At 45.5% G+C, this 26106-nt stretch overlaps 2 protein-coding genes across 3 annotated transcripts in view; one reads left to right on the top strand and one right to left on the bottom strand.

The window, feature by feature from the left end:
- lhx4 (LIM homeobox 4) overlaps nt 1-2149 on the top strand; it is a 9845-nt gene extending 7696 nt beyond the window's left edge. Inside the window, exon 6 of the mRNA XM_029149244.3 lies at nt 1-2149. This exon is cut by the window's left edge and continues 79 nt beyond it. Within this exon, the coding sequence (XP_029005077.1) occupies nt 1-310 (310 nt within the window). The 3' untranslated portion in view covers nt 311-2149.
- A 3374-nt stretch (nt 2150-5523) lies between these two features.
- On the bottom strand, nt 5524-25788 carry acbd6 (acyl-CoA binding domain containing 6). Of its 2 annotated transcripts, XM_029148149.3 has the most exons (8): nt 25289-25786; nt 25036-25100; nt 24829-24925; nt 22413-22486; nt 19231-19336; nt 17732-17821; nt 7754-7784; nt 5524-6346 (listed from the first exon to the last, which is right to left on the bottom strand). In XM_029148149.3, exons 1-8 carry the CDS (start codon nt 25565-25567, stop codon nt 6192-6194), a joined length of 897 nt encoding a protein of 298 aa, XP_029003982.1. In that variant the 5' UTR covers nt 25568-25786; the 3' UTR covers nt 5524-6191. The 2 variants fall into 2 exon arrangements, with proteins under 2 accessions (XP_029003982.1, XP_055363715.1); XM_055507740.1 differs by lacking the exon at nt 17732-17821 and having other exon boundaries at nt 25289-25788.
- Between the last annotated feature and the right edge of the window lie 318 nt (nt 25789-26106).

Raw genomic sequence — 26106 nt, forward strand, 5'->3', positions numbered from 1 at the left:
GAACGGCGGCTTCTCCGTGGACGCGGCCGGGCAGCCGTACCACGACATCCGAGCGGCGAGCCCCTACGGCCTCCCCCAGTCGCCGTCCTCCATCGCGTCGCTGCCCGGCCACACGCCCCTGCTCAGCAACCTGGGCTTCAGCATGGACAGCCTGGTGGCGCAGGGCGGGGCGGGCGGCGTGGGCCAGGCGCTGAGGGCCATGGCGGGCGGCCCCACGTCAGACCTCTCCACCGGCAGCAGCACGGGGTACCCGGACTTCCCCACCAGCCCGGCCTCGTGGCTGGACGAGATGGACCATTCCCAGTTCTGAGGCTCCGACGCAGCAGACGGTGGATGCGGCTGTTTGCATTTCTTTCTACCGCCCTCTGAGACTGGTGGACGAGGAGACGCTCCGGCCCTCGGCAGTCGTGACGTGACAGCGAGGTCGCAGCCGGGTCCAGATGCGGAAGCCGGAGAAAAGCGCTGAAGAACATATCCACTCCACTGAACGTTCAGTTCATCACTGTATCATACGAATTTATTTTGTTCTTTCACAACAACCGGACCGGACTTCCGATAAATTGGTGGATTATATCACAGGGGCGACTCCATCGTCTGGTCCCCCTGAGTCACCCATCCCTGTCTAACAGCTACAACATTAGGGCTACAACCAGAACCGAGCCCCCTGAGGTCCAGGAGGCGCCTGCATGCTTCTGATCTGACGCGAGCAGGACTGACGCCTGGCCGTCAAAGCCTTCACATCGGCGATGCACTTTACTCCCCTCGTCTTTTTCTACACGCGTGGGCAGGGGCGCGGGGGAGAACGAGGGAGAAGGGGGAGACACGTATGCACAAGGCAAAAACACGGTGTTTCATTGGGAGATGAATTTACAAGAGCAGTGGCACAAGTGTGACTTTTGAACCATTTCGGGTGTTTTTTTCCATGCGTTGCTGAAGCTAAAGCGGTCACAGGAAGTCGGTGGCTGGTGGTTCTGTCTGTCTGTCTGTCTGTCTGTCTGTCTGTCTGTCTGTCTGTCTGTCTGTCTGTCTGTCTGTCTGCACAGCAGGCCTCTCTGCTCCGTCTTTCGGTGCTCGACTTGTTCTTGTTTGCGTTGAACCCGAGTCAGAGATCAGTCGCCTTTTAGTGTCATTTAGGAGAGCTGAGGAACTTCTAGGACACAGACGTAAGAAAAGGTCGAGACACCAACGAGTATTAAAGCAGGAGCACGGGCAGGAGTTCCTTTTGTGTTGCCCTTCGTGTTTCCTCGCTGGGATCTGGGCTCCGCTTGGTAATCTACTCATTCAAGCAGAGCTCCAGCTTTGCTTGCTGTCAACCTACTTACTGACCCCCAGATGTGTTGTCCGCCAGCTTTCCCACAGCCCGGACTCCATGTCGTAGGGATTACCCCCCCCCCCCCCACACACACACACACGCACACACAGGGCTGATACTCCACGGCAGCGCCAACATGGCCGCTGAGCTGATATGTTTACTGCAGTTCACGCTCCACCACCAGGTCCGATCCTCCTCGTAGCCGCATGTCGAAAGCGGTTTTATGGGATGTTACAGTCTCCTCACTCCAGTTCCCGTCAGTCTGTAGATGAAACGAAATCCGTACACGTGTCACTTTTGTGTGAACATTTTGCCAAGTCCGTTTTCTACCCGAGCATCATGTAACAGCCAGTTAGCAAATCAACAAAAAAAGCAACACAACTTTGCCGCTCACAAGTTACAGTAATGATTTGGCAAATACATGGTACCAATGAAAATCTGGTAAAAATACTGGGAAGCGATGGATTCTTTCCCTTGTAAATACCAGCTGAGTCAGTTAGTGCTTCATTGGTACCTTGTACAATATATTAGTGAAGTAAAGGCTGTGATCTCCAGTGTTTCCATGACATCACCACAGGTCTGTTTGTTCTGTGTTGCCTCAGAAGTTTGCATCTTGTTGTAAATTTTGTACAGTTTGACAAACGTGTTGATCGTCTTGTTTCATGAGCGCTATTTATTATTGCCATGTGTCTTTGAAAAAGATGTAAAAGAGAGCACTGAATTTATTCATTTATGCCTTCTGTGTAACGGTATGAGCTGTGTACAGTCAAATCTATATGAGGAAAATAAAGCTGAATTGTCTTTGGGTTACCCTCGGGTGCGTTTCTCTTTAATACACCACGACGGCGGTGACAAATGGGAGAGCTAACATTTTCAGCTGAACTTTGTTTTCAATATATCACGAGAAAAATATCTGCTTGTAGGTGTTTTATTATTTTGCCTTATGTAATCGCTCTTAGAGCGAGTTAACCCGCAAATTCATTTACCCATTGAGAGCATTTACCACACACTTGGGCCTCTATTCAATTGTGGAGATCCATTTAGTACCACCAACAGACAGTGGTCAGTCAGTTAACAGTGATTGATGCTGCTTTCCTCTCTCGCTCCAGGGTGGTGGTGGTAGGAGGAGGAGGGGGGGGTGACAAGAAAGATACATGAAGAGAGAAGAGAAAAAGGAGGAGGAGAGAGCTCAAATGAAACGTGGAGAAACAGATGCGGCGTGGGCCGCGTCTCTGATCCCCGCAGCAGCAGATTGTAGTGCTGCGCTGTCAGACCTATCCGTAATCCGCCTGCTGTTAACTAATTGTAGAGTCCTTTTGAAATATGGGTGAATACGCGTTGTGGTCGGGGCAGAGAGAGGAGGTGGCCGTTAGAATGTATGCCAATAAGTCGAGCTGCTAAACGGGCTGGAGCTGGGACTCAACCACCGGGTCAGAGAAACCTGCAAAACCGTTTGACTAAATAATGAGAAGCAAATGTGTACAGTATGCGTGCTCTTTGGACACGTCTGATGGAATCTGAATGAACCAACCGGGAACTGGCCCTTAAGACCAGACCATTAAGCACAACGAGCTGGTTTGGATCTGGCCCTGGAATTTTGACTCGTCTCGTTCAGCTTTTGAAGTAAAACACAAAACACCCAAAATATCATCTGCATGAAAACACATGATGCAAATTTTCAAACATTTTCAGGACGAGACCTCAGTATGTTTCACAGCAGCTGACTGAGTGTGGCGGCTCCCGTTTCCCTTTGTTCTCAGGTTACGGGGGATTTATTCCCGGTGACTATCGTCTTGGCTAACTATGTATGGAATTATAATGGAATTACACTACTGTGTACATCTGTATGACTCTCATCTGTATGCAGCAACATGCAGCATTTGTCTGAGAGCAGCTCAACCTAAACCAAATTTAAGTGTTATCGATTGTGTTGTGTTTTAGTTATTCCTGTTGCATTATAGAAACAGAAAGCAGAGCGTCAGCCTGCTTGCAGTTTGCGCGTTTGCATAAAACGCCACAAATCGAGCTGATTTTTATTTAAGCATTGATTGGCTGGACTATGGGCATTAATGGATAGGCTCTAATAGTAGTTGCCTTACAAAGATAAAGAGCCACACGGACAGTTAGGATAATTTACACGCCACTTACAGCACTAGTATACAAATAAATCTGGGGAAACTCCACCACTGTTGCTTTTGCAAAGATGACAAACACGAGCACAAATGCCATTATCATCGATCGCAAAGCTTTTATTACAAACTTCCTGAAGGAAACAGTTTTTTTTTATCGCGTGAAGCGAAAGGGAATAAATTAACATGCAAAACAGATAGGACTTGCATCGGCCAAAAGTCAATCTTCCGGCATCAAGACAGGGCATTTTTCTTCCCGGGCGACTCCACGCTGCCCGCAGTGAACAATGATCTGCAGGATGACGGAGTGGGCCTTGAACAGGAGCCGGAGTCACACGGAGGCCTCTCAATGACATCGTCAAGGTTGTGAGCTGGACGTGTTGGTACCAGGTCTCCAAGTGAAGGAGAAATACTACACATACTGTAGAGATGCAGTACCTCCAGACTCTATTGAGAGCCTTTAGTGGTTCATGTTCACAGTGGACCTGTAGTTTTTACTGTCTGTCTCTCAGCTGGATGCAGAAATGCTTGTTCATCACCATAAACTACACACGCGGCCTCGGACGCCAGTGAATGAGCTTCTCTGACATTAGTGGGAAGTGTCTGGGCAGCAGAGGGATTTCTGCTTACTGTTGGCTTCCCAGCGACGCCGGCCGCCGCGCATGTGGGAGGGTGCTGCCGCGTAAAGAGCAGATGGGGGATGAGTGTGTGTGTGAGAGGGGAGGGGTGGCGGTGGGTGAAGGGGTTGCATTAAGAGCTGGCAAAAGCGGCAGCACAGTACGGCTTTTATAGGAGAGGTAAAAGATGAGAGAGCAGGACGGCGGTGGGAGAAAAACAGAGACCCAGACTCACTATAATCAGACTGACACTCACTGCACGAGTCTGAGTGCAGTCCTTGTCTCTCGTGTACTTCCTTAACCATCATCGAGTACAAGCAAACTTTAATTGTTAAAGCACGACTGATTATCAGCCTTCACCCATAAGATCACTATGAACCTGGCAAGAAAATGAGTTTCAGCTAATCCTCTTAAAACCCTCCTACATAGAAGTCACGTTTCAGCTTAATTTGCTCATATTTCATTCATTTGTTTCTTTGTTTGTGTCCTTCACAATCTGATGTAGAGCGTAAAGGTCAGACTACAACATGGCACTGGTCATAGAGGTACTTTGGGAAATGTAGGTAACTACTCTAAACGATGCATGAATATTTAGAGTGGCTGAACCACGTTGGGTCTGGGGGGGGGGGGGGGGGTTCTGCGGTTTGAGAGGGTGGGGGCTGCGGTGTCAAAAGCGAAAAGCTCAGAGGAAAATTGAAGCCCCATAATGGAAGCATAATGGGCTTAGTGTCAGAGTCTTGCAGACGAGTCGGGGGGGAAGCACGACTGCCGTCACCCTCTCTTACCTCAAGGCTGCATAACGGGGTTTAGGACGCAACGAGGAGACAACGCGGGTCCAAAACAGGCTTTAGAGATACGCCGAGGGCCTAATGGCTGGATGTGGATGGAATTCATAACAGCGAGATGGTCGCTGGGTGTCTCTTTGTGGGATTGTAGCACATCCTGCCTCAGACTCCGGCTGAATACTCAAAAGGCTTCCTCTCAACTCACGTAAGGCTCATCCTCAAGATTCATGAGGAGATAAGTAAAGTTTTGCAGGAGAGCGTTTCAACGTGAACGATCGGAGGAAAGGACGCCGAGCGTATGGACACGCAGATGCAGATGCAGATGCAGATGCAGAGCAGACGTCACGCGGGGAGACTCTGATTCGCTCGCTCGCATCCGAATGCGCCGGCGACACCGTACGACAGCCGTCAAGCTGGGAATCGAATGTGAGGCGGTGCTTCTGGTTATGACTAGCAATGCTGGGCAGATCATCCGGAGCGGTTACTTAACGCTGGGGAATGAGGGCACGGCCGTTAGCCAGTGAGGGGATTAGCTTTGTCCACTGTTGTGTAGAAACTTCATGAAGCTGCAGCTAAGACCCAGATTCAGTTCATACTCATCTGGCTCAACTAGGCTTTCTTTCTGCTCTGTTGTTTCCAAACCCACATCAGGATAGAGGTTGCTACAAAAACAGGGGAAGCAGATTGATCAAAGATTTTATTGATGACTGTCAAATTATTAAAGCATTCATTTTAACGCAACACAACTGACTCGGGAACAAATCTCCAATAATGTAAATGGTTACAGAGGGTCGATCCTGAAAAGGTAGAAGCTGGGTGATAAGTAGAAAATCTTATTTCATATCACTGTAACAATAAATATTGTGTCGCTGTAAAGTTCCTGAATTGATAAATAAAGTGGATGGGAATGCTTTGAATTTCAGCCTCAGACCTTCAACCAGGCTGCTGACAAATCCTGTCACCTCCGTTACCGTCAATTGACAACAACTGTCTCACAACAAGATGTTTCAGATTCAGCTACATCCGTAGAGCCGAGTCTCAGCCGGTTGTCAGATCTCAACTGTGTCAGTATCATTATCGCTCTACCCTAGAGGGCAGATGGTGTCAATAGACAACATTTAGATGAAATTAAATACCGGTTATTTTGTCTTATCCAGTGGAGGGGATGATGAAACACGGAGAAGATGGGCCAGTGAGTTCAAATTGACCTCAGGATGTTTGGACGCAGCTTCTGCATTTCAGGCCTACTCACATCTGGGGTTGAGCAGAGTCTCTTCAGGGATCAAGGAGCGATCATAAGTGGAGCAGAGATGAAACTAGGACTGGGGCTGCGACCGGCGGGGGATTTCTAGCCCTTTGGAGCCGTGTACTGACGCAGGAGGGAGGAGATGGCACTGGATTCAGTCACCTCCTCGGGGAGAGAGCCCTCGATGTCTTTGATGGACGGGTCGGCGCCAGCGTTCAGCAGGAGCTCCACGATGTCGGCAAACTCGCACGCTGACGCTGTGCAAATAAACAAAAAGAGAGTAAACAGATCAACGTCTGCCCAGAGAGTCTGGATCTCCATCTCTATCTCGCGTACATATTGTAGATAACAAAAAAAAGCTACAAGAGTGAACACCAAGTCCGTGGGTCTCTGCTTCCCTCCGACCCCCCAGCTCCTCTCTCTCGGCCTCTTGTTCCGAGCGCTCCCCTCATCCGTCAGTGTCGAACCCTCGCCCGCTTCGCGACGCACACTCTGAGCTGCGCCGTGATCGCTGATGTCAGCAGGTGCGGTGACTGACAGAGGCCTCCTAACCTCGGGCCCAGGGGCGGCTGGCAGGCGCGTGAGCGCGTGTACATGAGATATGATGATACGCAGAATGTGTAAACATGTGCGTGTGTGTGTGTGTGTGTGTGTGTGTGTGTGTGTGTGTGTGTACAGGATCCACACAAATCGTGGCTTCAGCCAAATCCAAGCGGCAAAGCTTGTCTTATTTTTCCAGCCACGCTCGCAGTGTTTTATTCAGCCAGTGTGTATTGGTGTGTGAGCGTGGCTGTGGGTGTCTCGCCTGGGCCTTGAGCTGTAAAAAGTGGCTGGCCCTCAGGGGAGCCGTGGAGGAGTAGAACAATTTATAGTGAGCAGTAAACCCTCAATTAATCACTTGCCAGCCGCTGTGGCCCTGTGCAAAGAGAGGTGGGAATGAATTTTCATTCTCTGCTATTTGTCTCTTAGAGTTCATCGCTTATGTTTATTAGTCATCTTTTTATGTCCCATCCTCGGGCCGGGCTCTGGTGAGTGCGTGTGTGCAGTGCAGTGGGTATCGCCAACGCCACCAGGCTCCGGGGGACAGATGGTGGAGCCACGCATAAACAAACACACGTGCACACGCTGGCTTGCAGGACAGGGGGGGGAAGACCCCCCGGGGGGACATGTGTGTGGGGCACGAGAGGGTCAGTAGAGTCTAAGGACCGGTGCTGATTTCCTCTGGGAATGCCAGGGGATCACACACACACACACACACACACACACACACACACACACACACACACACACACACACACACACACACACACACACACACACACACACACACACACACACACACACACACACACACACACACACACACACACACACGATTCAACAGGAAAAACAACTGCAGACAGTAGATGAGGATGACAAAGAGGAGAGTGTGTGAGTGTGTATGGAAGCAAGCCATTTAGGTGAAGTGTGTGTGTGTTGACAACATCATGATCTTGGTTTGCGATAGATAAAAGCTAAGAATTTGGCTGGACAATGAAATATCCGCCATTTGAAAAATAGACACATACACTTACACAAAGCTTTTTAGCACAAAGAATGAATAAATTAAATGTATGAATAAAACCATTCTGGACTGCAAAGATTAATATGAGCAGCCTGCTTACCATAATGTAGCGCTGTCTGTCCTTCATTGTCCTGAAAGAGGCAAAAACAAGAGTTTAATTCAACAGACCTGTTATTGGAGTAAATAGTCCAGAAAAACACGAGTGGTAAAAAACACTGCCAGCATTTGATTTAACTTCAATAGACTTCTCAGAGCTCTTAGGTGTGGACAAAGGTTGTATGTGTGTGTGTGTGTGTGTATGTGTGTGTGTGTGTGTGTGTGTGTGTGTGTGTGTATGCTGGCACATTAAGACAATATCATCAACAGGAGATTCCGTTCTTAATCACTGCTCCAACCTGCCTCCTCATAATGATGATGAATGGTCAAACTGTCGCCTACAGCCTCCAGAACCGCTGTCGAGCCAAATGCGATGGTTTCAAAGGCTGCGTGCCGATTAAAAGCCAGCGAGCACTATGACGTTTCCTTCTGTGAGGTACAGTAATATGTGACTGCGGCATACATACTTCAACACTAACCCAAAAACAGTGACATTCATCAGTCTTTCCACTTTTCCTTATAACAGGTTTGGCTACGTCCATGTGGCTCCTCCACTTTCCTTCCATCCTTCCTCTGCTCTGTCTTTTCCTTCAGCCACCCCTCCCCTCCCTGTTGCTTTCATTACCTCATCCACTCTTTTCCCAACAACCCTTTCCCCTTCTTTCCACCTGCCCCGCTCTTTCCTGTATATTCTTGAGTCTGAGTCCCTTTGCTCTCATCCCTCCTTCCCAGTTTCCTTCCTGTCTCCACTCCCTGGCTGGGCCCGGTGCAGAGTGATCCTATTGTTGTCTCTCCCTCTCTCAGGGGCAGCACTTCAGGGACCTGCTGATTGGATTAGAGCTTTCTATTCCCTCTGGGCAGATCACAGAGCACAGATGCAAATCACCACCAGCGTGGAAAGTGTGCCACACTTAACCCAAGACAACACTGCTGACTGCCTGCGAGTCAAAACACAGCCTGTGCTGTACTGCAGCCTCAGTCTCTCACAGAGAGCTGGACTGTATTAAAGCGGACACCTTTAGGCACAAGGCAAACCTCCAGATAATGACAATGGCAGTGGCAGAATTTACAGCTGGGCTGCAAAGCTCTGTTAAACTCTTTTGCATTAATAAAAGCTAACGGAGCATTTTATGAATAAATAACACATTTTTTCCTTGAGTTGATGAATCACTGAAACGTGTGTGCGGCAGCACGTGGAGCAGGCCTGTTTGGGAGCAGTATTTATGCTTCCTGCATGTCCATGTGAGCAGGGTCACCAGCCTGTCCTGTCAGCGTTCCCTAATGCCCCCGGATCCAGGACGCAGGCTTGATGGAATCACAGGAAATTGGATTGTCTTCCATTTGCTTTGGAAGCAGCCTGGTACTCTCCCTCCCCACCTTCCCACCCCTCCACCTCCATACCTGCAGTCAGTTTTCACCCCCCCCCCTCTTCTCTGGTGGGGGCACCCTGTTCCTAAGCCATTATGAAGGCATGTCGCACAGAGCTCCTGCTTTTACATGTCATCCAAAGTTTCCCTTGCAGTGCAGAAATGCTGGGCTGGATGTTAGCAGAGTGCTCAATAAAGCAGCTACTTGCACGATATCAGCAGCGGAGATGCTGCACTGTGTAGTGCATCACCGTAATGGGGTGGAGCAATACGCTTAGGAGCAGCATGGATAGGGATTGGTCTATTAGTACAATTGCAGTTTTGCTGAATTTAAGTCACGCCAATCTATCATCTCAGCCACACAAATGATGTGAAGCAAGATGGATGAAAGCGAAACAAATGAATCCAGGATCAGCAGAACACGGCACACAGACTTATGTCTTTAGCTTTATGCCGACACAGATTAAACCAATACTGTAACCAGTCTGCAACTGATCCGAGGGAAAAAAGAAACGGAGCCGAAGGCAGATACACAGACATCGTGAGCATTCCTTAGTATGCAGATACACTCTGGTCTCTGAAAAAGAGAACAGCTCTCAAAGGCTTTCTCCAAGTCCGATTATCCTGAAATGAAGTGCGGGATTGTCCAGGCTCAAAGTCAGACCCAGAGCGACCAGGAACAAATAAAACCTCCGTCTTTTCTGCTTATCTGCAGATGAATTCTCATGGGGGCAGCCATGGATCATGTGTTCATTTCTGGAAAGTGGGTGAACTTGTTTTTTTTGTTTTTTTTTTTTCCAATCGCTGTGACATGACAGACCTCAGACAACGGGGCGAGGACTGTCCAGATGTTCAGGCCGAGCTGTTTACACCGAGCATTAAGTAGAGGGATCAGGGGCGTATCAGCGGCGGAAACTTCCCTCAGTGAGGACACAAATAGGATGCAGAGGTCACTGGAGCCTGTGCCGGCTTCAAACTGGGTCTCAGTCTGGCTGCATTTCTTTCTGATTGTCTGTGTCCAAGACAGAGAGGAGGTTAGAAGTCCGGCTAATCCACCGCCAGCTGTGGAGTGAGCGCGGCGTTCAGACGTGCTGCCTCCACGGACACTGAACTCTGCTGATTTAGGACCCTGCCAATTCACCCACTGGTCGTCTTCAGTGTTCATACGTAATATTTCACTGCTGGCAAAGCAATTATTTTCTGTTCCAATCTATAAAAACTATTGGGATGGTGTTCTTTTAAATATTAACAATGCTAATGACGTGAGAAGAACACAACCTTATTGGCAAACGTCAGTGATCGCTGTGAGTAAGTAAAACCACGACTCGAGGGGCAAAACCTGCAGGGATTTACTACCAATAAATTAATGCTACAGCCATTTTGAGACATCAGTATAATCACTGTACCGAAACATAACCTGAGCCAAGATGACTGGCAGCCATCTTGGCTATGTAACAATACAGTCAGAGGGTTCCATTATAACAGTTGATGCACAGATGGGATGAATATTTGTCTGAAGTGCCGCATCTTAAACTGAAGATAATCTAGTAAAGATTAGAAAATGTGACTTATAAAGTGTAAAGATTCAGGATTCATATTTGAAGATGCTATCAATGCCACCAGCTGCTTTATGACTATCTCTTTATTGCGACCCTCATGTGCTTTGCTACTTTAATTTTTACTCCTTTGCTTTCCCATTTCTCAGTCAGCTCTCCTTTTATTTCCCATCCTTCTGTGTCTCGCTAAACTTTCTTTGGGCTTTTCTCCGTATCCTCATTCCCCGCCTCCCCCCTTTCTCCCTCCTACTGCCCCTGACAGCAACATTAAACAAGTGGGGAAAAATGGACAAGCAATTATGATTTATGATCAATGCATGCAGCAGCTGCTGACTTTTATAATGACTGTGGCCGGGGGAGGGAGAGCAGAAAAAAGTGTGTGTGTGTGTGTGTGTGTGTGTGTGTGTGTGTGTGTGTGTGTGTGTGTGTGTGTGTGTGTGTGTGTGTGTGTGTGTGTGTGTGTGTGTGTGTGTGTGTGTGTCGTTCTCCAGGGTGTGTGTTGGGAAGATGAGAGGTGAATCGATAAGCGACTGGGATCATTGGCATGCACATTGTAGCAGATAGCATTATGATGAGCAGGTGCCATCAATCAGAAAGTACAACACAGATAAAGGAAATAAAGACCCTGCCTCACTGGGTTCTAAATCTGGAGCTACTGTGAGACCACTAACATCACAGAGCAGCTTTTCACACACTAACTTCACCGCTGACCACGTTCAAGACCAGCTAGGACGAGTTTTAGGATTTTTTCCTTGCATTGCAGTTAGTCACTGGTGTTTGGGGGGAAAAAAATCTACATTTTAAATTTCTTTACAAGATCAGCATCCATCAGCCCCGTCTTGTGTGTATTTGTGCCTATGATGTCATGCGGGCCTGAGCCCACTTGCTTTCATATTTATGATTCATCGTGTTCATCTGACGTGTGCGCGTGCATCAAGGTGCCTGTGTTAACGGAATCAAGAGAGCGAGGCCAGGCCCGGTTCAACCTGGGCCGCTCCTTCCCAGCGCGCAGCGTGTGAGCACTGCCACCCGCGCTCCAATCAGCCGCCCTTCACACCTCCTCCACGAGTGTCCTTCAGGAGCCCCGGTGATCCCCATACTGCACCTCCTGCAATCAGCGGTTTGGAGGGAAGCCCTCGTTGGGTTTTAGGGGGTTATGTCCATGTACTGTGCTAGCTCCTGGTGACTTGGAGGAGGCCCAGAATTGCAGTAATGCTTCTAAAACAAACTAAGGATGTGGCCATTCAAGAGGCAGAAACCATTCATTTACATCAACCTAATATCCATTTCTATATTTCTGTCAGAAGAGACAAAAGAAGCCTCTCTTTTTCTCTACATCTCCCTTCAAGCACATCTTCCTCCCCAGCACCCCCCCCCATGTTGCCCAGCCTGCTTGTTCCCGCGGGACACCTTAGCCTCCATTAAAGCCATCAGAGAGGAGGATAAGGTTGAAGCCGAGAATTAACATCACCAGAGGCCCCTTCTGTCCTCCCGCGCCTCATCGATGATGTTTAAAAAGAAATATATGAAATAAATAAATACATAAAAGAGTGTAATATGAAAATCAATGGTTGGGCTGTGGGGGCTGCAGCTGAGGCATTTGGAGTGAGGGACTCATAAAGCTGAGTACTGCAGGAGACTGATGGAAGGCAAAACACTTACTTTGTTTATTCTCTCTCCTCACCCGGTCCCCTCCCCTCGCTGTCTCTATCCAGCTCTCACTCTCTCACTCTCGCCCCCCCTCTGTCTGAAGCAGTCGAGGACAGCTTTAATGCTCCTGACAATTTATGTGGACGGTTAAGAACGATGGAAATCAAATAGTTGAGTGTAGGCAAGGCCCAGTGAGTGGCCAATAAGAAAGAAACAACAGCTGATGATGGCAAAGAGGACCGTTACCTGCTGGAATGGCTCTTTAGGAAGCACTATTACTGTCAAGTCGCTGGCTCTTTTCTGAGTGCTCATATTATAGATTCATAACTGTATCTGTGTCCGATGGGCGCTTTTAACACGGCAACAACAGCCTTGATTTCATCATGTCCGGCTAATGTGCAGCAAGCACTAACTATGAATTGCATAAAAGCAGCTTGAGTTGTGCCACATAAAATGTCAAGCGTGTGCACATGACACATCTGAGGAAGTCACTTGTGCTGTAAAGATAAAAACGTGGCAGCTTGAAGTCCAGCATCCATCTATTGTACTGTGGATTTTACACCCTGGCCAGTTACACAAGAACCAAAATTAAAGGCAAATTCATATTTGTTCTACATCAAATGCTCAGTTGTGAAACAAATATGTAGAAAATCTCTCTTTGTTTCTGTTATATCATGAACAGCTATATAATTTCTACTACTAACTAATAAAGATGATATAATATAAAGAATAAATGCATGTTTTCATATGCAACATGCACAAATAAATATCTATATATATATATATCTATATATATATCTATATATATATATATATATATATATATATATATATATATATCTATATCTATATATATGGCATTCAGTGAAATTGTTAGCTGCACATAATTTAAATGCTTGGTTCTGATAACAAGTTTACACAGGAATACTACAGTGCTAATAGTGCTAATCTATATATATATATCTATATATATCTATATATATCTATATATATCTATATATATATATATATATATATATATATATATATATATATATATATATATATATATAAGGTTGCACAATTACACATACATGCACACAAACACACATACGCACGCACAATTATGACAAATCTCGCTGGATATTTGTTATGACTGGGCTGACTGAGCCATTTGTTACAGGGAGGCAGTGCTGGGAAAGGGGTGGGAGAGAAACGTGTAATAATGCCTCCACCATAGAATTTCAATCAGCCACCACAGTGTATTTGCTTTTTACCACCTTGAGCCCACGAGTGTTTGACACCACAGCAGAGGTGTGAAGGAAAACCAGGCAGAGAGACACAACAACAGACTTTAGTTTGATAAAATTGGCGACCTTTCACAAAAATTGCATCCAAACCAAGCTTGAAGATGCTCCATATTTCCTGGTCTATTTTCTCAAACCTATGTTTGTTAGTGATTTCCATAACGACTACAAAGCTAAATATTTGTGTTTTAGGTGACTGACTACGACGGCATCCACAGTCTGTTACAGATCAATAGTGAGTGAACAGGGTGTAAAAACTTGTTGCTACATTTAGGCATTTTTACATCTTCAATTCCCTGTTTGATCCATCACAAGCCCACCTGCACCAGTGACATTGAAACTAATCAATAGGTCCACACCCCGAGAGTGTACGTACAGACCTGTGTCCACAGAGTTCTCTGATAGTGAACCATCAGCCATTCCAACACACACACACACACACACACACACACACACACACACACACACACACACACACACACACACACACACACACACACACACACACACACACACACACACACACACACACACACACACACACACTTCCCCGTAGCTCTTACATGAACCATGTGCACCAGACTTGTTGTGTGCTCTCCAGCCACCAATTGTAGGCCGCCAGTCAGATATTTATTACTATTGATCTCGCTGGTCCTGGCTGGAGACTTTTGTTCAGCCGGCTCGGGGCTCTGACCTCAATTAAGTTATGAATTTCTATCTGATAGACTGGGAGCGCTTTGGGGCCCGCCGTGGCCGTGCTACCATGCTGGATTAATTAGAATTAGCGTGGCTGCGAGTCGCCCTCCCCTCCTCATGGATCATGTTGTTTTAATATAAAGTAGAGGCGGAGGCAGAGAGGGATGGAGTGAAGGGGACCGGGGCCGGGGGGAGGGGACACCCATGGGGGGTGTAGAAGCAGAAAAATGCAGGAATGAGTCAAGTAAAAGCATGTGAGACGATGTTTCCTTCCTGGGATTGTGTTCGTGTTGTGTTAACCTGCATCTCACCTGTCCTTCCTCTTTGTCAGCCTAATCCTGCCTCTGTCACCCACCTTCAGTAATCACTCTAAATCTACTCCGGGGCATTTCTGACCTATTCTGTAATCTGAACTGTCTAACAAAAAAATCCTGCTAACCAAGAATAAACTCTTCCTTTCTTCGGGTGCATTTTCTTGCCTAACAACCTGAAACGTCTGCAGGTTTAGCGGCGGCCTGAGGATTTCCAACGGAAAAATAAAAGTTGGTGTGTGGGATGAGGATTAGCGGACGGTGTAGGATTACAGTGTCTGGACAGAGAATGACCACAGGGAGAGAGGACCCACAGTGGAACAACGCACTGCATGAATGTCCACAAAGAAACACAAATAGGTCATAACGTAGAATCATGAGAGCAGGAGGGCTGATGTTATTTCTATTGTTGTCATTGATGCTCCCACAGGACATCAAGCTTTATGTATGAGAAATGTAATATTACACATTAAATATAAGACAATAAATTCAAGCTCTCACTCAGAGCAATTCAGTAAACACAAGTTCTAGTTCTACTGTTAACATGATTCCAGTTAAGTTGAAATCCTGATACCAAGATGTTTTTATCAAGGATTCAAGTTGAAAAATAATTTTGAGACAAACTTGGTAAATGGTTATAAAAATAACTGGCAAGTTTTGGACTCTTATCATGATAAATCTGCCAAGTGTGAATTAATTTCTGTTAATTAATGAAGGCAAATATGTTTTGCTGGTAACACACTCTGGATCTAAAAACCTGTGGAGGCAGTGAGATTTGGGGGTGTGAACAGCACCAGCAGCAGGATGTGATCTGCAGAAGGCAGGTGGCAGAGCTGTGATCTGTGTATTCAAACACACACAGCCACCTACGTTGGACCCTCCCCTTCCTGATCCTGGATTAACGATCAAACGAGCCCTTAATGCAGGTTACCAGGGTTTGGGAACAATTCGCTAAAACAATCAGTTGATTAATTTCAAACCCGTTTCCTCTGCTGCCAGGCCATAATAATACTTTTTTTGTTTTAACTCTGGAGCCCCCCTCCTCTTTTAATCAACAAATTAAGCATAAATCGTGTTTGATCTTTATTTACCGGTTGCTCTGCAGTTGGTGGAGGTCAAGAGAGATTACTGGTGGCTCTAATAGCCTGCAAACCCCAACATTGCCGTGCTCTTTTTCATGAGAACGCACAACCTCACATTCTCTTCATTTTGCGTGACAGCAGCATAGAAAAAAAAAAAAACACTGTTACTTTTCATTCCTTCTGCTCCTCCTTCATTAGTTTCCCCTTATTGATTTAACTCCCAGAAAAAAAAGCACAAAAGGATGTTCGAGCAAGTTCTAATGAGAAGCATATCGTTCTCTAAGCTTTACATAGCCAGATAATTTGGCATTGAGACAGAGTGGTATGATTTAGCGGACAATATTTTTCACTCGGCCACCTCTTTGCCACCTCATAAATCTGCTCCCAGTAACTCGGCTGCAGACGTCCACTTTCTTTAATATTCAGGCTCCTCCACGGCCGGTTGCCTCTGACACCTGAGAGACAGGCAGATGGAAAGGTCCTGATGGCATGAATGCATGAATTACCGGAAAGTCTGGGCTCGAAATCCTGCTTCTAAAACTAGATTTTAAGTTTTCCATCGCTTACTTTATGTGCATATCGGCCTAAAAGGTGGAGCGTATGAGTTTAAATTGCTAAAAACACTGTATCGTTTCCAATTTTTTCCAATTTGAGCTTTAATTAGTAATAATAATAATAGAAGCTGAATTAAACAAAATGGTGCAGATTAAGGAGAAAGGTCAATCTAAGGTATCCAACGGTAACACCTGGGAAAAGATTTATGCAAAGCACTGAAAAACTTTGTCTGCTGAAACTCTTGGCACCTGATGAAATCAATTCAGATTTCAGTGATAGATAGATGATTGTAAATATGCTACATCTTACAAAGCCTCCGTCTATACATCAATCCTGCTCCACTGTCATTATCTTGATATGGCTCTAAATCATCAGTGAAGTGTTTCATAGTTATCCCACTGTTAAGTCTTTTATGAACTGCTCTCCACAAATCCAGCCCCTCCCTGCTGCGCCAAAAACAAAAGAGGACACGCATGACCACAAAACAGAAAGTCATTTGTGAAATGTCCTGATTATGTGGGTTGTGCAACGTAAAACAATTTGCCTGATTACTTCCAATTGATTCAGCCTTGCAGTTAAAGCCTCAGCGTGCAGCCCGGTGAGCTACACTGTGTCGTGCCACTGGGCAGCGCGGAGGAGTAATTTCTCCGATGTGCAGCTGAGCCAGCTTACCGCCAAAGCTAAAGCCTCCTGGCTGCAGCTAAACCGTGCGGAGGCTAAACAGACAGCTAGCTACCAGCTAACTGTGTCTGCTTAAACCCTGGGGGATTTGTCTGTGGCACAAAGTGAATTAAAGGTGACCTTCTGGAAGGGATAGTGGCGGAAAAGAGAAGGGCAATGGGACGCTGGAGATGCTGCTTTGGGGTCTGCATCCTTGTAGTGCGCTGTAACAGGCATCTTAAGGCTGCTGCCACTTTCCTTTCACCTAAATTCCAAACGAATCAGTTACAAAAACAGATTTGCTGCTCACACACAAACTAACTCCATCACTCCGACTTCCTCTGATACACAACTGCAGGACCAGCCACACACTGTATCGTCCCCAAACCGTTCAACTGCGTGAATCAGCTGCACATGCATAACGGTTACGCTCTGTCACAACAAAATCTAATCTGTCTAATGCTTAAATCAAGCATTTAGACACAAAAACTGTGAAAGTTGAACTTTAATGCTGCACTGGAGTTCTGCTCCAGTCAAGTGCAATTAAATATAACAGGGTTTTTAAAGATAACCAATGGTATATAGACATTGTAAAAATAAACTATTTTGATTATGGGATAAAAAAGAATCTATACCTAATAACTTTAGTGATACTAGGCTTATAAATATACAGTTTCCGTTTAAATACTGAGTGAAACCTTAAGTAGATTCTGCCAAGAACACAGACTGGCTGGAACACGATCAGCAGAAATCACCTGTTGACAGTCAGCCTTCCAGGAAAATCCTAGAACGTGACTCAGACACAGACGTGCAGCTCACCTGGCTGTTGATGTCTGCTTTGTGCTGCAGTAATAAAGACACCAGCTCCTTGTGTCCCCTGTCACAGGCCCAGTGCAGGAGAGCCCTGCCCTGTGAAGATAACCAGGAACCAGTGTTAGTGCTAGTGTGTGTGTGTGTGTGTGTGTGTGTGTGTGTGTGTGTGTGTGTGTGTGTGTGTGTGTGTGTGTGTGTGTGCGTGCGTGCGTGTGTGCCAAGAGGAAAAGTAAAGGCTCCAGGAGAAATCGCAGAAACCTGCACAGGGTCTGCAAGGCTTGATTGATGGGACACAAAACAAGAGCAGCCCACCTACTGTATTCCACATAGACACACACGTAAAACACACGTGCACACACACACACACACACGCACACGTACACACGCACACACACACACAAGCACACACACAAGCGCACACACACACGTACACACCATCTTCCCTTTAGTTCCAAGATCCTTGTTCTAATAAAACCACACAGGCTCATTTTTCAGGAAGGCCAATTAGGTAAAGCAAACTCTCCAAGTCCAATTCTGTTGCTTAAATCATATTGATCACCATGGCTGCATGTTAAAATGGATCCTTATGAGCAGGGCCTGAATACCAATAAGTTACTCTGTCCCTCTCTTTTCCTTGATGGCTCCCCTGCAGGTGTGTTGCCGCTGACTGCTGGCCACATTGACACTGAGGACCAAAGTTTACTGCACGAAGCAGAGGACACAGCATGAGAGAGAGGACACTGATGGGTAAGAAATAAATGTATGCAAGAAGGTTAACGATATGTGATTCAACTTTAACTCCAAACTGAATAGTCTGGTCAGGTTTTAGTGTGACTTCAGCTATAAATATTGCTACTTGTCCTCTTTTTCCCCAGTAACGACACAAATTTACAAACGCATATTTTCTTTGACATGACATGAGTGCAAGCATGTCCTACTGCATTGTGAAACCCATAGACTGTCTGCTGGGTCAGAGCCTCTTTCTCTCACCCTCTGCCTGAGCACACCAGGCTTCATGAGGACGTGAAACATCACCACTGCCCTCTGTTGCTGAGTGATGTGCACTGCGAGCGGACGGGCGGCAACAATGGCCGTGGACAGACAAAGCTTCCTCTGGTGCTGAGGGCCCTCCACCATCTGGCCTTTGACTGGGAACCCACCAGCCAAATGGTTACTTATCTGAAGAACGGCTGTGGTGCAAAAGAGACAAGGGACGAGCCATTTGGCGCAGCTGATAATGAATCAAGGACAGATGAACAGATATCGGGGTCAGTACACAGACCACCCTGGTCACGGCTGCTCATACATTTCATATGAGTCTCAGTTTCAGGCAAATTGTGAGAGGCCACAAAAATAGCTGCATTCACTGTCCCTGGGTCACCTGTATTGTTTATAATACTTTTTCAGCTGCTACTACTCAACACCTGCCTCAGTTTTTTTTTCATCCAAGCACCTGTGACATACCAGCGGCGTGGTGTCTCTTCATGCATGTGTTTGCCACTTACTTCTTCATCTTTAGTATTGACATCGACTTTCTGCGAATTGATGGCCTTGCCGATGTGGTCGATGTTATTTTCTCTGCAGTAGTCAAATATGTTCTTGTCCTCTTCTCTGTGAGTCATGCAGGAAGAGAAAACAAAGACAAAACCAGGGGAAGTCAAGGTACTTTTGGATGATCACAAGAATCAGATGAATTTTGCTTGGCAACATTTTTAAAGAGACATTTGTAGCAAATTTAATATGAGTATCCTCCACTGCACATTTGGCTGAAGTTGAACTTTCTTGGAATAAATATATTTTAATTAATGTATGGTAATACTTCAATGTCAAATTCACATGCTGAATAAATGACTCTTTAAAATGTTCATTATCCAGACGTTTAAAACAATTTTCATTGTCATTGTTTCCAAAGTTGCTGTCACCAGAAGCCGTCCTTAAAAGGTCCAGATTGTCCAGGCTAAATATGTATATTATATCTCAAAACAAATTAAAATGATTGTAGGTACAGGGCTAAAAAGTTGCAAAAACACTTCACAGCTGATTTCAGACACACAGCTACATTCCTTGTATTGCACCATACGCAGACAACAGCCACACGTGTCTCGTCTCTTGGGAACACTACAATATCACACACGTGCGTGGGACGCTCACACTCCGCTCTGATTTTATCTTGTGTCTCTAATCACCTCCTGGCTTTGGGGACAGGAGTGAGAGCTGGGAGGGGGAAAGGATGCAGTGATGGTGTGTGTGTCGGGTGAGGGAGGGGAGCTGGGGTGAAATCTCATTTAGAGCTTTACGCCTTTCCCTCCCACTTTCCAATGCCGGCCATTCAAGATAATTGAATTTAGTGCTGTATTGTCTGACAGGAACCCCGCATATCCACTGCTTTTGCCACTCTCGCGCATCAAGTCAGGGCCAAATCCCCCAGTTCCTGTCTGTGATGCCTGGTGGACCTGCTGCAGTGGGCCTTAAAAGCCTCGGCACACAATGGGAGGTCAGCTACGTGCACGCCTTCACTAAACTAAAGGCCAGGCTGGATATGAAGACTGACATGTTGATTATCCAAAGTTGTAGGCCTTACCCCACACACAGCTGGATCAGCTACACCCACACATGCCAAACGTTTCCTGTTCTCAGTTACAGAAGTGACACTGGCTGCAGACAAAGTTTTGTCTCCCGTTTGTACTTTAATGAACTGCTGTACTCCCCTTTCTTCATCGGTTCATCTACATGCTTTCTCCTTCCTGGAGTTCTTGTTCTCCCCTCCCTCTCTGGGCTGTCGCCTCATCAGTCTGTGATGAATTATGAATAACTCATTACACTTTTATCACACCCAGGTTATGTATGAGCACATTCATTTGCATATTCCTGATTGCCAGCGCTATGTTTATTCATGAGTCTCCGTGCAGTGCCACACCCACATCCTTGTCTGATGGCCACGTTGACCCCAAGAGTCCCTGATGGGTGGCCGTCATCCGTCTCCCCCGGCAACTAATCAATAGGGCAGCTCATCAGTCTTTTGCCGGTGGTCAGACAAGGCTGGCCTGATGAGCGCATGACACATGCTCACTGATATAAAGCAAAAGCACAAGCCACACCCAACCTAGTATGTGGGCAAAGTTGTGAAGTGATACAACACACATCACTACAATAAGCTCACAGTCATACGCACAGGCTCACACTGGTAAAGTCTGTGGTCTGGATCCCAGTACACATGAATCTACACGCACACGCGCACGCGCACACGCACACGCACACGCACACGCACACACACAGGCTATAAACAAACAAATGATTGATGTGGGTCCCATTAACGACATGACTTCAACAGAGCTGCAAGGCATGCTGGGAAGGTCACAGGCTACTCTGTCATCACAGCAGCTGGGGTACTATGGGAGCTTTATGTGAATGCGTGCGAGTATGGTGTGCTCCCAAGTGTGTGCGTGTGTGTGTGTCTGTGTGTGTCCAGCCTGGTGTACTGGCAGATATGTCCTTCATCCATCAGGCTAAACTGGCCACAGTGGTGGACAACACTCATCTACCTGGCCTGAGCTTCACTGATCAACATTTCTGCGACACCATTTATCTCATGAGCACACACACACATAAGCACACATGTCGTAGTATCCCCTAAAGCATCATGGTCTACATCCTCAACTCGGCTGCACGGCATGGAAGTACAGGAAACAATGGGGAGTCCAACACCTCAGTCCCGCAAAGCCTCCGCTGTTTTTCCAGAATCCTTGTCCAAGGTGAGTGTGAGAAATGACAAATGTAGCGTTGAGAGCGTCCTCAATCACACTCTGATCAGCTCAGTAGTACAAGGATATCGCTAATCAATCCTGTTTTTGTCGATACAGACTCTACACACATACACACACTCTGCAATCCAGCAATGCAATTAAGTCTCTATCTGGTTAACAGGTGCTTAGCTGTTTAATATGGAGTTGGTCTGTGTGAGAAAGAGGAAATTGAAATGCAGCAGAGCAGTGATTGTGACAGCTCCGGCAGGTTCTGCCTGGATTCGGATGAAATCGCATCGACATATAGCTGCGAGTGTATGTTTGTTTGTGCCCAGATGTGCATAGGTGTGTGTACGTGCCATGGTAATGACTTCCTTTTCCCGATTATCCTCCGAGCGTTGTTGCTGCTGGTTATCGCCAAGGGGAGCATCGCTCTGGGAAACCTGCTGTACCTGACTCCCCTCTGCTGTACCCAGCGCATCTTCATCACCCCCCTCCCCACAAGCCCCTGAATCCTAACGTAATTAAAAAGCGGGTACTCCTCCCAAGACTGTGCATACTAATCAGATACAGCCATTTAGGAGGAAAACCTGCAGGATTTACACGTCTCGTTTTCATTTCCAAAAGAGCTCTTTTTTCATTGAAATGAAGATGAGCTTTTTAAGCTTGAGTAAGCCTGCCAGGTAGAAGTAAATGGAGAATATATTTCATTAACATAATCAGGACTGTATGACGTTGGCGGGCTCCAACTGCAGTTACCGTTGGTGTTGAATAGAATCAAATGCAACTTCAAGCCCGGTGGTTAATAACACCAGAGTCTGAGCTGACTCCAAATAAATGTTGATTTACAACTGGACGAACAGATGAATCCCATGACTTTGAAACACAGTGTTCCATGATGTGTGTACAAGCCCAAGTATATCTACATGAATGTGTTTAAATACCTGATCATCTCCTCCTGGTACAGAGAGCTGACTGTTGCCCCTCCGAAGCCTGTTCTCCTCTCTGTTCGCCTTTCCTAATAAAAACAGTCACATATTAAAAAATCAATCCACCTCATATACTAACAAAATGTTACCTACAAAATAGACATTGTCACTGTTTTTCATAGCTAGAGCACCAATCTAGTCTAGTCTGGCTTAGCTCTGCTCCATATGGACTGAGGCATTTGCCTTTTGTGTTTTGTGTCACTGCGATACAAAAGAGCTGCGTTACTCAGCATGAATGTCTGTACCTATAGCATTTCACCTATAGCCTAAAGCATAGCAAAGAAGCTAAAAATGTGTGATTTTCAAAAACAAGTCTCTGTAGCTTTAGACATGACCTCACTGGCAATAAATGAGCATGGGAACAATATAAAGTATACTGCATCTTTAATTTGTGGCTCTAGTTAATCTTGCGTTTTTCATGGAAATCCATTCTACACTCCGTTCGGCCAAGACTTTATTACCCAGCCTATTCTTCACTGACCAACCTTGACTCACAAAAGAGCCCACACAAATCAGATTTTAGAAAATGGGGAAAGTGGAGGAGAACATGACAAGCGAAGCAAAACAACTGTGCATGCACTTTTAGGACAACCCAATTCACTTCAGAAACTCAGAATATTCGCTGATGCACTGGCCCTGGTCCTCAGCAGAATAATGTAATAAAAAGCTAGTGTCTATTCAACAATTGAGGTAGGAACAGAGGTCACATTCTGGCTATTATTCTCTCCCGTGCTTCTCTGCCTATGCACTCCCACTTTTTCACTGTGCTTACAAAAGAATAGCTGCTGCCATGCTATTGCACTTCGTTAACTCTAATACGATCAGCTTCTTTTTAGGGGGCATTTGTGCATTTGCTAGTCTGTCTGATGGGCTCTCTCCTGGCATTGTGCAGTTGGGGGACAGAGTCAGCGAGTATTGCCCCACAGCACGGCGGAGAAGAAAGGAATGTGTCAGGAGGAGACATGTGGTTGACAGTGACACTATTAAAGTGGCATTAATGTAGAAGAAGCACAAAACAAGAGGAGGGATCTGGTCAATTACAACTGAGATGGGGTTAAAGAAGAAAACAATAAGCAGGTAGCATACACAGAGGACAATAAGAAAAGAGACAGCACACTGTGGTGCATTAGATGCCACAGAACACATTACAAGGTGCCCAGAAATGATATGATTACTAAAACAAGAGCAAACAACCTTTCTCTGATTGTAGTCTTATGTGACTGTGAACTTGTGATACTAACAGTAATAGGTAAAAAAAACAATAAATCAATAAATAACATGGCATATTTGGTCAAATGTCAAAATCAATCAATTAAAAAAATGACAACACCGTAAATCATCATATTTGTGTTTTATTTATAGCACTTGAAATACTGCACAGCAGTATTTTTCAGTTTTTTTACACTAACAACTGTGACTTCAAATTTTGTCAGGCAATCAGACTTTCTCTCGCATCATTAATTATTCATTATTTCTTGATGTGATGTGTTAAAATTGTAAATTAATTGTTGAAGACTTTAAGGAATATGTATTCCAATAAATGTTAAATGCCTGCGTAACCACACTGCAAGACTGGAGTTGGAAGAATATTGGCATAGATATAGTGAATAACAACAACAACAACAATGACAATAAAAACACAGTAGCTGCAGAATAATTTGTTGTTACTAAATGCTTTTTGTCCCAAAAGACAGTCTGCCCATGGCAACACAAATCTTCCTACACTGCATGAGCATGTAAATAGACTCTCTTATGCCACAGACCAGCAGCCACATCTCTACTGTTATGCTACGACAGCTGATTGCATTATTCATAACCTAAAATGCAAGCTACTATAAAAGACAATGTAATCTTTTGAAGCAGTGGACATGCATGTGCGGAGTAAGCAGACACAAGCCAGTACTACACTGTGACAGTGACCTCTTCTGGCGAAACATTTAATTGCATCTTAAATGGGCAAAATGACATTGGATGGTTTGTTTTTGTAACATAATAATACAAATATTCATATGTAACTGTAATGCTTGCAAGCACGATGTACCAAGTAAATCAAAATTACCGATTAGGCATATTTTAAAACCAAATATATGAATATTATTTAACTGGAGTAGAGTATCCACACCATCTTCTCTGATACGGTGGTTTTCACCTTGGACTCATTATGACCACCTGGTGGCTGTGGCGATAGATTCCACCAACAGTGACTTTCATCAACAATAATTGTGTAATGTAATAATTATGTTTTTCATCAACAGTAATTATGTCAAACGCAAAACAAATATTTATCTTGTATCAAAATAAAATGGTTGTAACTGGTGTCACCTTAAGAGTAAATATAGGAAGCAACTTTCACATTACTGTCTCTGCTTACCTTTGTGCTGCCTTCAGGGTCTAACACATTGACCAAGGATATGTACTCCTGCATTGCCTGGTCTGTGCCCATTTCTCCAAGATTTTTCCAGGCTTGCCTGTAATAATATCCAAATATCACAGACACACACACACACAAACACAGTTAGTTTTTTGAATTTTATATATGTGATTTACTGAAAGCCCCTAGGTCTAAGCAGCAACATACCATTTCCTTTGACCTTCAAAGTCAAAGAAGCCAGGCTTTGATGTATTGCACTTTCCAACTTTTGCCTGTAAACACAGAAGGAGCAAGTTATTCAACAGATCCATTCAAACCAGATCTGGTAATGTAGACTGCAATCATACAACTACGGATGAAGCAAAGGTCAAGAGTGACAGTTTATTACATTGGCTTTTTTCATAGGGAATGGGATTCGATGTGTTAGAGCTGCCTATAAAACCAGTGCCACTGAAATTACCTGTTTGTAGCGCGCATACAGGTACAGTAGCTGGTCCCTGCTGGCCGTCTGAACCAGATCTCGTACGCGGTCGGCTGCAGACTCGAACTCCCGCTCCAGCTCCTCACCCTCCAGCTGGTCCACCATTTCCATGGCGCTACAGTCAAATTTACTCAAACCCAGGTCCGAGTCGGAGTCCGAGCCGGCTCCACCGAGAGGCTCGCCTGTGTCTGGTCGGGCTGGGTCCGTACCTGAGCCAGTCGCAGTGTCCGGAGAGGACGACGGCGACCCAGAAGCCATTGTTATTGTTTTTTATAACGTAACGTCAGACAAGGCTTAGCGCTGTAGATCCGTAACTAATCAAACTGAGAGTAGTAGCTAAAATACAGTAGCTGCTTAGTACGTATTACAAAGGCGTTTTCGCTAATTCTGTTTGTAATCTATTATCACTGCAAATCCGTGACAGCAGAATTTGTTTCTCCAGTAGGTCCGTTTCTGGTACGGTCAACTAAAAGCACCGACTAACCGCTCTGCTAACAACAAAGGTTCCGTTTGCATTTCCGCCATGGGCTCCAGCAAGCTCATAAGGAGAAAAGAAACAAACCCTACAGTAAGTAAGTAACATGTGAGAAAAAAATCTAGCCAACTATCAGTTCATAACTTTTATTTTTATTTCTTACATTACATTTATACCATTAAACAAACCTTTAAGCAGACGTAACGAGTGCAGACGCATTAATGGCAAATGCATTGGACTAATTTGGTCTCCAGATGTCGCTGTTGGCACGACGATGGTTTCTTGTTGCAAGTCACTCAACCAAAATAACTCTGAAGCCCAT

Source organism: Betta splendens, chromosome 4 (genome assembly GCF_900634795.4).
Source record: "Betta splendens chromosome 4, fBetSpl5.4, whole genome shotgun sequence".
In the NCBI taxonomy this organism is placed as follows: domain Eukaryota; kingdom Metazoa; phylum Chordata; class Actinopteri; order Anabantiformes; family Osphronemidae; genus Betta; species Betta splendens.

What these genes read in the sequence shown, in the direction of transcription:
- acbd6 (XM_029148149.3), bottom strand. Translation starts at nt 25,567, where the DNA reads ATGGCTTCTGGGTCGCCGTCGTCCTCTCCGGACACTGCGACTGGCTCA. An exon ending in TGTATGCGCGCTACAAACAG is followed by an intron (nt 25,101 to 25,288) that starts GTAATTTCAGTG and finishes CTGTGTTTACAG; the next exon opens with GCAAAAGTTGGAAAGTGCAA. An exon ending in AAGCAGACATCAACAGCCAG is followed by an intron (nt 7,785 to 17,731) that starts GTGAGCTGCACG and finishes TGCCTCTTTCAG; the next exon opens with GACAATGAAGGACAGACAGC.